The sequence below is a fragment of the Miscanthus floridulus genome, chromosome 10, assembly GCF_019320115.1.
Source record: "Miscanthus floridulus cultivar M001 chromosome 10, ASM1932011v1, whole genome shotgun sequence".
In the NCBI taxonomy this organism is placed as follows: Eukaryota; Viridiplantae; Streptophyta; class Magnoliopsida; order Poales; family Poaceae; genus Miscanthus; species Miscanthus floridulus.
Window position 1 is genome coordinate 108,618,493 of NC_089589.1, and position 16,167 is coordinate 108,634,659.

The following is a 16,167-nucleotide window of genomic DNA, read 5'->3' on the forward strand; positions in this document are numbered from 1 at the left end:
AACATCTGATACTGTATCCGTATCCGAATACTCAAATCGCATATTTATGATGTCGACATCTAATCGTATCCTATCCGGCATGGCTGATACTATCCGTATTCGAATCTGAATCCGACTAGAAATGTGAAAACAAATCTAATATCAGTGATATCCGTTCATATCCGATCTGTTTTCATCCCTACCTATAATTAATAGGTGTCATCGCATGAAAATTCAATTAAACCTCAGAAAGTAGCAAACCATCTCCGGAAAATCCCAAACTTGGTGTTTCCTTCACACAAGGCACATGCAAGCCTGAGAATAATTTTGAGACCAATACGACACCGGAATGTATATTTCTAGTTGCCCAACAAATGTTACATGAATTACATGCATGACAATAATTAAACACACAAAGCCATACATATTAAAATTAGAACCTAATTAAACTACGACCTTGAAAACCTAGCTAAATAAACATTAATTACTATAGAAATCACTGCCGGGATCGATCGGGCCACGCACACTAACATGCCTCTGTAGCCATATATGGTAATTGATGTCACAGATTATGTATTCGCTTGTATCGATGAAGTCCAATGCCCGTATGAGTACACTCTCTCATGCCTCACAATACTGAAAGAATGGTCGGCCATAGATGTAACCTACTAAACGATCACTGCCCCTATTAGTAATCCTTATGCAGTACTGGCGTCCTTCTATAGTGAGCTGGCCGAGGTTTCCATTGCATAAGTCCCAATCGTACCCGAGTTGCTCCGCAGCTTGGTCTAGAATGGCCCACAAGCCACATGCAGCATAGGTAAGGTCCTATAGCGCAATTTGCATGCGGAGAAAAAGAAAAAAAAATAGAGAATGTTATTACAATAATAAACAACAAATAACCACGACTCAGGTATAAGTGACCATTTTACCACATCCGCATGGTTGTAGCTCGCAAACCATTCACTTGCTTGCGTGACGGGGATATCACCAGCATTCAAAGCAACTGCCTTGAAGTGCGAGAAATCAGGCACATCATAGCAAATACGTCGAAGTGCCTCTAAACAGATGCGCACGGCACTTAATTGGGCGCTTATCACGTCCGGGCTCTGTATTCCCGTCCCATGGATATGGTTCCGATGATTTGAACCCCTCACAGGGATGAAAAAACTGAGTTCACACGTCTATAGCCGACCACTTGCATTAGATGTCGTGTTCTCGACGATGTCTGAGATAAAGAACCAGCTAAGTGCTGTTCGCGGCCAATCTATTGGGGATATAGTCTGCGACATATATGCATGCAACAATGATATTAAACTAATTACACTTATTTGTTAGCATAAAAAAACAAAAGATGTTGGAAAATATTTCATATAATAGCTGGAATAGGGAACCATGGAATGGCCACATTAGGAGCGAATGGCTCATCGTCAGGGTGGAAACCTGGTTCTTGTGGTGGGGGAGGTCCGTTGTTCATACCACCTGATCGATAAAATGCAAAAAAAATATGAACATAAAATATATGCAAAGAAACATGAATATAAATATAGATCAAATGAATATAGATAGAATATTGGAGAAGACAACATATCAATACCATTGAAAAATGTAGGAGCCATGACCAAATCACGTAGAGAGAGAGTGGATGTCTTGAGAAGTGAGAGTGAAACGTGAGAAATGAGACTGAGAGAGTTCATGGGTGGGTGGGATCGATGTATGTGGCCGGCAGTTTATTTTATATAGGGGGGCATGGACATCACTACCGGTTTTTAAATGGAACCGACAGTGAAGGTGGCTATCACTGCCGGTTTCTAAATAGAACCGACATTGAAGGTGCATATATGTAAAGGATATATTTATTTAGATACTACAGTGGGAAAGTTTTAACAAGAACGATATATTTATTTAGATAGTAATGAAATACATCAAAAACTTACAAAAAATTTGAAATAAGTTACATATACGATAACAAAGACCTTACACTAAAATTCCATATATGATAGCAAAGACCTATTTGCGTACAGGTCAATGTTACCATCAATGTGTATCAACACATTATAATTTAACCACCTCAGTAGCATTCTTCTTGCACCAACTAGGGTTCAAACAACAACACCGAGGTGGTCTACGAGCTATACCGGTTGGAGATGATAAGGTGGCATCGATGAATCCATGCCTCTGCTGTACATGGCCTTTTTCTCGGTACAGTCCAGAGCACATCGGATTTAGCTCGGCACCACAGTGGATGGCTCTATGAACCTCGTGGCATCTCCAATCTTCGGCGTTGCACTATCTTCAGTAGCATTCTTCTAGTACCTCATATGTGCACCATTTTGGTGGACTACAATGCATAACGATATCTGTGGTTTGTTGTGAGAGGAAAACATTGTATCATAGCTGATAAGGCCTGGCTGAAACCAACATGCATGGAGATGCTAGCTCCTGGCCAAGGGCCATTTTATAAGGGCTAGCAGTCGTGGTATATTTTTATTTCTGCACTAAAGTTGTCGGGGTAGGTGGGAGCAGTGTTTCAACTGTTGTGGTCATGGGAGCATTGTTGGCATGTGAGGAGCATCTACACATCACTGTCGGTTTTAGTTTAAAAACCGACAGTGAATTGGTCCTTCTGTGTCAGTTTGAGCAACCGACTGTGATAGAAGTTATCACTGCCTGTTTTAAAACCAAAACCGGCAGTGAAGGGCCCTGCCGCCATCTTTTAGTAAAAAATATAAAAAAAACACTATCGGTTTAGAGCCTGCCATCATAGCCTTTTTGTAAAAAATATAAAAAAGTTTGGCCGTGTGAGATTCAAGCGCGGGTCACGGGGTCGAGAGTGCGCGGCCTTAACCGCTGAGTTAGGATAGGGAGTTCAGTTAGAATGGTTTTATTTTTTTCTTTTATCCCATCGTAATGCACTACTAAATAATAAATGTAAAATCAAAAAAGTTTGGCCCGCCTGGGATTCGATCGCGGGTCTCAGAGTACATAGTGCGTGGCCTTAACCGCTGAGATAGGATAGGGAGTTCGCTTAGTTTGCTTTTCTTTATTTATTTATTAATAGAAATAATGCAGTTAGTTTATATTCTAAAATAACACAAAAATTTGTGTCTTGATTATTTAATTCTATGATAATTAATTACTGGTCTATAATTATCAAATAATAGTGTTTGTGAACATCATCTTAATATTTGATTACATAGTCAATAATTAAATTGTAGAGATGCGCACAAAATATAAATTAAATATTCAGTGCGAATTACTAATACAACGTCTGCATAATGATTACATAGTTAACAATATCAAACTATCTTTAGGTGCATCAATAATGAGGGCCTCATTGTGATCAATTCGTATGTAAGCAGATTCATCACCCTCTTGAAGGATAGGTAGGGGTACGTTCGCCCTGAATGGAGGCATTTCCTTATAGCCCCTGTAGTCTTCTTCATCCGTCACTCCATCGACACCGACAATCTTCATTTACCCTTCTAGGACTACTTTTAGCCTTCTTTTTGTCTTGTTGTCCCTTGCATAGAAGACTTGCATAACATCTCTTGCAAGGACGAAGGGGTCGTCTCTGTATGCGGTCTTAGTGAGATCAACGGTAGTGAACCCTTCGCTGTCAGTGTTGATTTCCTCGAGCCGGACCCACTGGTAGCGAAAAAGAGCTACCTTCAACGGACCATAGGCTAGCTCCCATATCTCCTCTATGAAACCATAGTATGTCGCCTGCACGTTGCCGTTTTCGTCGTGAGCATCAAAACGAACACCACAATTTTGGTATGTGCTCTTTCCATCTTGCTTTTTTGTGTAAAATGTGAATCCATTGATCTCATACCCTTGGTACTTAAGATATGTACTCGAAGGTCCCTTGGCTAAGGCATCCAGTTGATTACCCAACTTTATTCCAAGCAAGCGACGTCGCAACCAGTTGACAAATTCCTCCTTATGTTTTTATCCAGCCAAGCCTATGACCTGCTCGGATACGGAGTTTGCAGCGATTGACTGTGCTTGTCAATGTATGGCATCACACCCTTACCTGGCTGGAGAACAGCGAACTGTGCCTGTCTAAAAGAAACAGGGTCATCTACTATAACAGATTTCTCCCCGATCGTTCCTTTGCCATGTAGTCTTCCCTCGTGATGAGATTCTGGAACTCTGACCCTTTTGATGTCCAGATAATATGTGCAGAACTCAATGGCCTCCTCCATTGACCATCCTTGAACCATGCCCCCTTCTGGCCTAAATCTGTTCCTAACATACCTCCTGAAAACTTTCATCAATCTTTTGAAAGGGAACATCTGATGCAGGTACATTGGGCCAAGGGCTCTAATTTGGTCAACAAGATGAATGAGCAGATGCAATGAGATATCAAAGTAAGTCGGCGAGAAATGCATCTCAAGCCTAACGAGAGTTTCGGCTATGTCCCACTGTAGCTGATCTTGCGTGGACACATCAATGACCTTTTTTGAGATCGTGTTGAAGAACGAGCAAAGCTTTATGATTGGGGCACGGACCTTTGGGGGGGGAGGATACCATGCAGGGCAACAGGGAGCAGCTGAGTCATAATGACATGATAATCATGGGCCTTCATAGGGCCATAGTTGAACTTGAGTTCTCTCATATTCACTAGCCTCTTCGAGTTCACACAGTAGCCCGTCGGGACTTTGAGTTCATTGAAGAAAGAAATAAGCGCACGCTTTTCTTCCTTCTTCAATGTCCATGAGGCAACCGGAAGTTCGAACTGGCCATTCTCTAGCTCCATGGGATGCAGCTCCTTCCTGATTCCCAAGTGTTGCATGTCTAGGCATGTGGCTAGTGAATCCTTCGATGTCCCCCCGGTGCCCATCAAGGTGTTAAGAGTGTTAGCGCACACATTTTTAGTGATGTGCATGGGATCAAGACAGTAGCGTACACTTAGAAATGGCCAGTAAGGTAGTTTCCAGAAAACCAATTTTTTCTTCCAAACACTCCCATCAGGCGCTGCTACTGCATTGTCCCCCTTCCCAAGGACAACCTCCAGTTTGTTGAGTTCTCGAAGTATCGCAGGCCCATCTCGATATTTTAGAGCTAAGCGTTCTCAATAGTACCGTTGAAATCTTTTCTGTTCCTATGGTAAGGGTGATCCTTAGGTAGGAACCTACGGTGTCCCATATAAACTATCTTTGAGTTATTTGGTAGATTTACCGCATCAGTGTCGTCCAAGCACTCGACACATCCAGTATAGCCTTTTGTCTTCTCTCCGGACAACGAACCTCAACCTGGCAGGTCAGTGATTCTAGCAATAAGTACTCCCTTGATCGTGACATGTTACTTTTTGTACTCATCCCAAACATCCGGTACACCCTTTTCAAACATCTCCACTAGTTCATCGATCACTGGTTCTAGAAACACATCGATGTCATTCCCAGGTTGTCTTGGCCTTTGGATTAGTAGTGGCATCTGGATGTACGACCGCTTCATACAGACCCAAGGTGGAAGGTTGTATATACAGAGCGTCACTGGACAGGTGCTATGATTGCTTCTAACCTGGTCGAAAGGATTCATCCTATCTGTGCTCAAAGCAAACCAAAGGTGCCTTACCTCTCCACTGATGTCCTTATAGAACATAGTATTGACAGTCCTCCAGTCATGCCCATCGGCAGGGTGCCTCATCATTGTATCTTTCTTACGCTCTTCGCCATGCTAGCGCAACAGCTTGGCTGATTTTGCACATGCAATCAGCCTATGCACCCGGGGAGCTATATGGAAATACCAAACGACCTTTACGGGACCTCCTCTGGTCTTGGTACCCTCATCTGACGGCCCTTCCTTGTATCGTGGAGCTTAACACTTGGGGCACTTGTCCAAGTCTTTGTATTTTTCTCCACGGTACAATATGCAATCATTGGAACACGCGTGGATTTTTTCACGTCGAGGCCGATGGGGCAGATCATTTGCTTGGCCAAGTATGTCTTTGCTGGCAACTCATTTTTTTCTGGGAGCAATTTCCTTATTATACCTAACAACTGATCGAAGCCATTATCACTCAATCCGTTTGTTGATTTGAACTCTAACAGCATGATGTTGGCTTCCAGTTTGCTCATTGGACAATTCCTATACAATGGTGTTTTGCCATCTTGTCTCATTTTCTCTAGCTTTCTCAGCTATCTTTCACTAAGACATCCGGTCTCTACATTACGTAGCAGCTGAGAAATGCCATCGTTATCCTCGATGTCGTCAGCTAGTGTGTTCCTAAACACATTATTAACTATGGCCATAGGTTTCGTATTGACACCGGGTTCCTCGTCAGCATCGTGGATGGCTACGTCACGCATGTCCACATCATCATTGTTTTCCTATAGAACATTCACACCAACCTCACCATGCATAGTCCATATCGTATAGTTTGGCATGAACCCCCTGGTAATCAAGTGTGATCATATAGACTCAATTTGACGAAAGTTCCTATGATTCTTGCAATCTTTGCATGGGCAGAAGACAGGGTTCCCATTCCCAGCATGGGCTTTGGCATCGGTGATAAACTGGCTGACACCATGCATGTACTGCTTGTCCATTCGGGACAGATGCATCCACTCTCGATCCATCTCTGCACAAAAAAATACTGAGACAGTAATTACAAAGAATTAATAAGAAATCGAGCTTCATGAACAACAATTGTAGCTCGAAAGTACCATTTTTGGAAAACATTATTGTACACTAATTATTGAAAGATTGAAATTGGTAGCCCTGGCCCTGTAAATTGAAAATCATAGTAAAAACAATTATTGCACAATATTGAAGAACAACTATTCTACTCTACTTCTAAGAACTAATTATAGCATCACATACTAACAATGATGATCTTGACCACCATGGAATAATTAGCTAGGAATTTAAACGTGTTCATAGACACCAACCTTTTAGATGATGGATTCACCACAATTTGAGCCTTGCACAAATGTCCAATTGGAAAAGTGCTCTCTAGAATGGAGAAAGAACTAGAATGAGAATCAAGCAATGTAGCCATCAAAACGAAGCTAATTAAGTAACAAAATTAAAGGAGTGGATGTTTGTTACTAACCTTAAAGCAAAAAGATCAAGCCATTCTTCAAAATCCAAGCACTAGCTTTATGGTGAAGAGCAGCCGCAACAATGGAGGGAAGGGTCCAAACGCGTGCCTCTGTTCTCGGGATGGAAGAGAGGAGGAAGGAGAGGATGGCTGTAGCCTTTTTGTGTTGTAGGCTTATCACCGTCGGTTCTTGGCTAGAACCGACAGTGATAGTGCCCAATCACTGTCGGCTCTTGGCTTAAACCGGCAGTGATGAGTGCCCGCCAAAACACTGCTGGTTCAAGCCACGAACCGGTAGTGATGTGGTGCTTCACTGCCGGTTTTAGCCCAGCACCAATCATTTTTTTATTTTCAAGCTCATAACCGACAGTGAAGGTACATCACTGCTGGTTCTCACAAATCCGGCAGTGATGTGCAAATCTGGCATAGTGTCACATGGAGGCACAACCCTTGTGGAGCCGGATCTGCGCCGTCTGACGGATGACGGAAGACGGTGGTCCCAGCAACGGTGTTCACGGCGTCGTCAACGAGGGTAGTTGGGTAGAGCATGGGAAATGACTAGTGTGCCCCCGTGCACCTGTAAATAATCAACTCCGCTGGTGAGGGCGCGATGTAAATTCACTCCACCCCCGAGTATGGTCTATAAATACCCGATGGGTGGCACCGTAACAATGATGACTTAATGGCCATTTACTCCAGAATTTAACACAACGCCTCACTGCTCTATTTTTGCTTTCCTTTTTCCCAATGGGGAACCCTCGGCCTCCTCCGTGCTAATCCCCAGCAAGGATACAAGGCCAGGGGAAAGCCCCCACAACACTATAGAAGCGTCTCAATCAGGAGCCGCCTCTGCCCAAAAATGCTCTCGTTGCTGACAATCATTATTGTAGTAGTGGACCGCCATTGTAGCACTGATGTCAACATTCCTGGATCGAGGATGCCCAATCCACCTCATTTTCGCCAGAGACCAAGTGAACCCCTGCCAATTTCCTGGACGTCACTGGTGAAGAAAAAACTGCCCTCGATCTAGAGTTAGGGATTGGAGAAGGGAATGGGGAACGGTTCGGGTAGGGGGGTGTGAGCTCGTGACGCTATGTGTTTGGATGGGGGCAAAAGGGTCCATAGGCAAATATAGTACGTATCCATACATCTGACAAGGCCTTGGGCGTGGATAGTGGCGTATCTCAAAATTTGGCACAATTATAATAGGACAAATCTCTGATTAGACCTTGTTTATATAGTTTCATCCAAGACCCTATATATACAAGCAAGTAGGAGTCCTACTTCAAATAAAATTCTACTCAGAGCAACATCTTAGAACACTCATGCTCTCATGAGCACCATGTATTGCAGTGCCCTGTATCTCAAGCTCTACAATATGTAGACTTGAATGCTGTAACCCTCCTTGCAGCGCGTTGCTGCTAATTAATAAAGCTGTTTGTTGTAAAAAAAAAGTAAAATTCTACATTCAAGTCCTAACAGAACTAGAAGCTCTCATAGCACATTTCTCTTGAGTTCCCATACAACAAACAAACACAATAGATATAATTTTAATGTCTTCCTGAGTCGGAAAAAAAATCTCGATTCGTGCCCCTATACGTTTGCACAAGAATGACTTTCTCTCATCCACCAGAAAAGAAACAACTGGGATTTATTTGCTTCAGCTTAAGATGCCTGCTTTCCAATGTATTCCAGTTTCTGAAATTTACTCCCCTGGTTCCGATTTATAAGGTGACTCTTTGACAAATCATTATTTTATATTATATTGTTTATGTTATAAACTGATGGTATAATATAATTGTTTACAAATCTAACCATATCAAGTTTGTATTATGATAGTTAAAAATGATTTTGCCAAGTTATTGGCCAAAGTTTTTAATGTTTAAACCTTGATATGCTTGCGTGCCTTATAAAAGACAGCGTAGGCAGTAACTGTCAAGCGTATCACAGGAGATACTGAAATATTGATATTCCCTTTAGAGAATACGTGTATGATCACCACAAGCTAATACAGTAATATTTATCAAATTATTATATTAATTCAACAGGCACCCTTTGTTAAAAAAATAGATTTCAAGCATGTTTTGGAAGATACTGAAATCATTTAGACACCTTTTGAAAATAACCAACTTGATCAGCATCACAAGCTAATAGTAATATATAATGCATACCGAATTATTAATTCAAGTGGCTAGGGACGTGGACGCAGGTCAAGAAAAAAAAATAGCATGTATTCTTCACGAACTGTCTTGGGATCGAATCAGCTATGGTTAGATGTGAATCAAAATTCTGATTTCCAGTTGCAGCGAATGTCAAAAGGTCGTAACAACATGGAACTTGGACGTCCAATCAATCAGCTAGCGTCAGCGACCCAAAGAAAGTGCATTGTAGTATGGATGGTCCTTTAACATTGTACAGTAATTTTCCCATCGAAACTCATGTTTACCTACTTGGTGTACATATATAGCATAGCATGCTATGAATGAAGATCGTCAACAGGGGGAGAGTAATGCAGTACAATAGGTGTCATACATGTTGCAGCAGTAAATATATAGCTAATACCTAAAGTGCTTTGAATACAAGTGGTTAACGCTACTTATTGTGGAGATATTTATATACTTGGAACTGGTCACTGACGCGATCACGTGAAAATCACACCCTCTCGGTAAACAATGCCGAACCTCGATCTCTACTGACTAAGTTAGCGTCTAGATCTGGTTTTGCATATTATTTTTCTCCATTCGGGCAGCAACACTTGTATTCAGTGAAACTAACTAAACCTATTCGAATACAAAAAAAAATGTAAAAAGGCTAATCATCCTAAACCTCATATGCCTGCAGTCTCACTAGTACACAGACTATCTTAGGCTCACAGTTTCATTTCTACAGGCGCCTATACATTATAAACCACCAGTAATAAAGTAGCAAGCCTCAACACGAATCATTTTTGTACTAGTGTCTAACCCACCTTAATTCACATGGGTTAGGAGAAATTGGGATGAAAAATTAGTTTATTTTTCACCCTAATCCATCCCATTTCATGTGGATTGAAATGAACTTGAGTATAGGCATGATTTTGCACAGATCAAACATTGTTTCGATGTTGAGCCTTTGCATGATTTATTTGCATACTTGTTTGCCCAATGGGCTCCAGGAAAATATTAAAATTATAAAATGATGTGTTGTAACCCTTGTTCTTGGATAAATTTTGAGTTAAATGCACCAGAGGTCTATTAACTTATGAGGAAATTTCGGTTAGGTCCATCAACTTCGAAAGCGGCTTTTTGGGTCCATAAACTTTGTACGTCGTATTACCTAGGTCCATTCCTCTCCACGTTGGCTTCTCGTGCTGACATGGCATGATGCCATGGCCATGCAGGCCAGCCGCAACCCAGAGCAGAAGCCGGTGGACGGCGCCGCGCCACCCCACTTTGGAAGCTTGTATCTCTCCAACCAGGCCGAATTAGACTTTGGCACTTTAAGCAAAGTTGGAGATCTCGCGTAGCTCTACAACATTTGTTACTACCTCTTGTGCCAAAACTAAACGGATTCGGAGTTAAGAGGGGACAAAGATTGATGTTTCCGCAAATTTTTGCTGTAGTATTGCATGAATACAGAGCGCGGCGTCAGGGACGACGGCGGATGCGGCTGCGACCTGCTGCTGCTGGTCCTCTCCTCCATGGCCGGCCGCCGGCGCAACTCCAACAGCTTCCTCCGGCGCTCCTGTGCTCGGCCGCGTCCACATCGCCATCGCCGGGTACGTGATGGCCTTCAGCTTGGTGCAGGCGATGCGGCGCCCCGTTATCTCCTTCACGCCATTGTCCCCGATGCCCAGGCCGCAGAGGCAGGCGACGTACTCGCTGGCGCCGAGGTCGTACACCAGCCCTGGGTCGACGGCGCGGGACGGGTTCACGTACCCGGCGCCCATGCTGTAGAAGCTCGCCCGCCGGTACTGCTCGTCCTTGATCGGCACGCCCGCGTGGTCCGCTGTGTTCGACGAAGTCATGATCGCCGACTTGATCGCCACGGGGGACCAGCGCGGGTGCAGGCTCTTGATGATGGCCGCGATGCCGCTCAGGTGCGGCGTCGACATCGACGTCCCGGACTCCATGAAGAAGGTCAGGCTCACGTCGTCCACGAACTGCGGGGGCATCTCGCTGGGCGCCCATGCCGCCAGGATGTTCATGCCGGGACCGGTGATGTCCGGCTTCAGGATGCCCGGGCTCGCCTTGTTCGGCCCGCGCGACGAGAAGAAGGCCACGGACGGCGCCGGGGAAGAGCCCATCACCGTGCCCCGGAACATGACGGTCGCCGTGGGCTTGGGCGTCGACTTGACGTACGCCGCGATCTTCGACCCTGCGGCGTAGCTCACGTGCGACGCCGGCAGAACGTGCGCGTCGGCGAAGGTGGTGTACCCCTCCGCCGCCTTGTTCATCAGGATCATGCCGGCGCCGCCGTACGCGGACACCATCTGCCCCTGCTCGACGTGCTCGGTGATGGAGCGGCTCTCGCACAGCACCACCTTGCACCTCACCTCGGCCTCTACCAGCGTGCTGCAGTCGTGGGCCTCCGGGTCACCATTGCGGCCCGGAAAGACGAGCGGCAGCGGGCGCCCCGCGGTGTTGTTCCGGGGCTGGAACAGCGACTCGCCGTCGAACTCCTGCCCGTTGCCGAGCTCACCGTGGTGCGTATCATGCGGTCCATGGTGCCCGCCGCGACCGTCAGCATCCACGGCGGGCCTGGGAGGGTGGAAGCCTGCGCTGCCGTGGCTGCATTGATGGAAGAGCTCGGCTGTGTCGTGGTCGCCCACGGCGCGCTAGACGGCGAGCTCCGGCGGGACCTGTTCGGCCGCGCGATGCCGGAGCTCTTCGCCCTCCCTCTGGCGGTGAACCAGGGAACACTGCCTGGCAGCCGTATCGACGGCTACATCGGGCCTGACCCCGTGAAGGCCCCTGGCCTCGAGAGCCTGCGCATCTCCGAAGCCACAGACGTCGGCAAAGTCCACGCCTTCATAAATCTCGTTGGCCCCATGGAAACACTGCCTTCTGGTACGCAAACGCATGGATTATGCTGCTGTCTGCGTGTTAAGGAATGTGATTTTAGTTGTCATGCTGCTGCCTGCTAACGGTGGGGCCATCGTTGCCGGCCGCGGTGCTGACGAAGATGCCGTGCTCCATGGCCTTGAACGTGGCGATGGCGATGAGGTCGTAGTTGAACTGTGCGCCGTCCGTGGCGCTGATGGAGAAGGAGAGCACGTCCACGACGTCCTTGACGGCGGCGTCCAGCCCGGCGATGATGTCCATGATGGAGCACCGGCTCCGCGTGCACACCTTGTAGATGGCCAGGTGCGCGTGCGGCGCCATCCTGGACGCTGTGCCGTGCGCGTTGCCATGCACGTCGGCGTTCTGCACGAAGTTGCCCGCCGCTGTGCTGGCCGTGTGCATGCCGTGGCCTACGTCGTCCACGGGTGGCGCCGTGTTGTTGATGGCCGTGCTCCCGAATGCACGCGCGTCGATGACCTTGTTGCTGCACCCGCCGCCGGCGATCGACCTGAACTGGCAGGTGCCCTTCCACTTCTTGGGCGGCGGCGGCAGCCCGACGTCGTTGAAGGACAGGTGGCTGGGCAGGATGCCGGTGTCGAGGAGCCCAATCACCACGCCGCGGCCGAACCCGGACCGGCTCCAGAAGCCGTCCTTGCCCATGTGGAGGCCGAGGAAGCCCGGCGAGTGGGTGGTCGCCAGCGGCAGGAACTCCTCGGGGTACAGACGACAGGAGCAGGACCAGCAGCAGCAGGTCGCAGCCGCAGCCGCCGTCGTCCCTGAGGCCGCGCTCTGTATTCATGCAATACTACCGCAAAAATACACGGAAACATCAATCTTTGTCCCTTCTTTAACTCCGAATCCGTTTAGTTTTGGCACAAGAGGTAGTAACAAATGTTAGTAGAGCTACGTGAGATCTCCAACTTTGCTTAAAGTGCCAAAGTCTAATTCGGCCTGGTTGGAGAGATACAAGCTTCCAAAGTGGGATGGCGCGGCGCAGTCCACCGGCTTCTGCTCGCGCGCCCGCTGGCCTGCGGCTGGCCTGCATGGCCACGGCATCATGCCACGTCAGCACGAGAAGCCAACGTGGAGAGGAATGGACCTAGGTGATACGACGTACAAAGTTTATGGACCCAAAAAGCCACTTTCGAAGTTGATGGATCTAACCGAAACTTCCTCATAAGTTAATGGACCTCTGGTGCATTTAACTCATAAATTTTTATATGCTCTTTTTGTTTTTTGTTTTATTATATTTATTTAAAATTTCCCTCCATTTTTGGCAAAGTTTGGTGACCTGTTCCATAACCTGTGTGAAGGAAACAAGCAGGAATTATTCAATTTAATTCATACATCATTGTTTAAACCAACAATAAAGTGGCCCTTCAATTGACGACTTACATTAATTTTTATGTCATGGATCATCCATGGTTTGCACGATGACTCCTTGTTTTGCTGAGTGAAGCTTTGATCGACTCAGGCAGTTCCAACTTAGAAACTAAAAGAGAGTTTCTATATTTATCAAGTCATGTTACACTGCACATAGAATCCATATACTCAGTGAATGGTTTTTTTCAAAACAAATTTGGTCCAATCACTTGTCTTCTTTCTCCTACCATCTACGAATCACACCTCTTCATATATCTTGGTTCCCATATAGATATATAGTTTCTTCTCTAGGAAACCATTTTCTTATCCCTCAGCTCTCTTCCTTAACTGCAGTGAAACATCACAATTTTGCGTAGTTCGTGCCTTAATAATTAATAAACATAGAAATCATCATAGTTTTTTGTTTTGTACTGCCCTTATGAAATCAGACAATGATATCCACGTAGAGAATAATGCTGAGTAGGTGGTTCGCACGAAGGTGCTCCCTCCATTCTAAAATATAAGGATCAAGAGTTCAAAATATGTACCAAATTATAATGGATTCTAGGTGAATAAATATTCTGAAAGGCAACATTCACATGCGTACATGGCGTTTAATGTCTACTATCACCAAACCAAATATGGTAATCAGGGATTGTTGTATGCGTCATTTGTCTTATTACCCTATAATATGTCCTAAAATTGCATTGATTCCTTATATTTCAGGACAGGACGAGTAGCATGCCTGTGCCCTCGGATTGTATGATAATGAAGGGGATTATTCCTTTACTACACTTGGAGGAAAACCAATTTCCTAAAATAAAACACTGAACCACACCTGATCCAGTTGTCATCATCACATGCAAATTATAAAATTACAGATATTTATTCCAAGTATGCAGCTGCTGCGTGCTGATGGGTCACAAGAGATGACTTTACATGTCCACAGGTAAAGCATCACAGATTTATATATATGCGAGGGAAGCTACGGGGCCAAGATGCAGCTTGAATCAGAGCATCAACATACATACTACACACAAAACAATGAGTGCTGTGGTGAGGAAGTCATCACCAGTAGTTGTCAGGCCATCAAGGCCGGTTACAAAGAGCGACACCATTAAACTTTCGGCCTTTCACAAGGTTGTCGGAAAAATACCAGCCACAGTGTTGCTTGTGTTTGAAAATCCAATCCATGAGCCAGCCAACACCATAATGAGCGCGTTGTCTGAAACACTTGTCCACTACTATCCCTTCGCTGGTCGCATTGTTGCAGGAATCGATGATGGTGGTGAGGAGGATCACATTCTGTGCAACGGCGAGGGCGTGGCATTCATCTCAGCATCTTGTGGCAACTGTGCCTTGAAGGAAGCCATATTCTTAGACCACTCACCATGCGAAAGGGCGCTGCTACAGGAGCTGGCCATCTACTACCCTGCAAAGGGCTGTGGCCCCGCTGATCCTTTGTTGCTGATGCAGGTGACACACAATTCTCCTGCGGTGGTTTTGTTCTCGGGGTTACCTGGAACCACGTTATCGCCGACGGCGCTGGGATGGCTCAGTTCTTGCAGGCCGTTGGCGAGCTTGCCCGTGGGTTGTCTTCACCGTCTATCATTCCAGTTAGGTTGGATGATTCACTCCCACGTCTCCCTCCATCCATGGACGATGCGTTACGGCAGGTTATGCTGATGCTTGTTCCATGGCACCTAGCCTACCTTGAATTTGACATCACTGTCCCCTCGAGATCAATTAACCTCATCAGAGCTGAATTTGGCAGTCGCTTCGATTGCCAGCCATGTACCATGTTTGAGGCTATCTGTGCAATATTATGGCAGTGCCGAACCCGTGCAATTATGTCAAATCCAGAGACCCCAGCCATGCTGATGTTCAGCGCCAATGTGCGGAAGCATGTGGGCGCCAAGCCAGGATACTACGGCAATTGCACATCGTGCCAGTTTCTCATGGCACCAAGTGGTTCCGTGGCGAGTGCAGATATCTTGGACCTAGTCAAGATGATCAAGCGTGCCAAGGAGGACATACCTCACACATCCATTGTGAATCAAATCAGCAACCTGACCGAAGCCAATAAGGGTCAGATGCAGCTGTTATTTGGTCCACAACTTCGGTACAACGAGTTGCTGGTGACATCTTGGCGAAATCTTGGCTTTGAGGACGCTGACTTCGGTAGCGGGAAAGCGGCTAGAGTGACGTCATATGCGGCAGGAAACACGCCGTCGTCTCCAGCCTGCAATGTGTGCCCGCCGTGCCAAGGCGAAGGCGGGCCCAATGTGTGCTCGGCATTTGTCAAGGAGGAGCATGCTCAAGCGTTCCTTCAAGAACTAGCAAAACTCATGTGATTTCCCACCTATCGTGTATGTGCTTTTAATAATTTGGAGGAAGTATGCATCGTTGTCGAGCAATAATGTTATCTTTTTGAGTGCCCAATCTATATTGTGTTTGTAACATACTGATATTAAATTATTACCGAATTATTACACTGGTACGAGACACTTTTCTTTTTGAGTCAAACGGCCTAGTAACCAAGATGGACAATTTTAGAATCCGCCGCTACAAATGGTCAGCCATGTCTATTTACAGAGGCGGTCGTCCGCCTCTGTTGATCGCTTAAAAATAGAGGCCATTTTATCAAGATGTCCTCCTCTAAACTTGATTATTAACAGCTATTAAAAAAACCTAGCATTCTAAGGGGGTGTTTGGCAGGGGTCCTCCAAACGAGGC

General features: G+C 45.9%; 1 protein-coding gene and 1 pseudogene across 1 annotated transcript; one reads left to right on the forward strand and one right to left on the reverse strand.

Annotated features, from left to right (window-relative positions):
- Window positions 1–10,583: 10,583 nt before the first annotated feature.
- Window positions 10,584–13,114, reverse strand: LOC136489245 (subtilisin-like protease 4; annotated as a pseudogene).
- A 1,529-nt stretch (window positions 13,115–14,643) lies between these two features.
- LOC136489247 (acyl transferase 15-like) lies at window positions 14,644–15,785 on the forward strand. Its single transcript, XM_066485937.1, has 2 exons — window positions 14,644–14,907; window positions 15,264–15,785. Exons 1-2 carry the CDS (start codon window positions 14,644–14,646, stop codon window positions 15,783–15,785), a joined length of 786 nt encoding a protein of 261 aa, XP_066342034.1.
- Window positions 15,786–16,167: the final 382 nt, after the last annotated feature.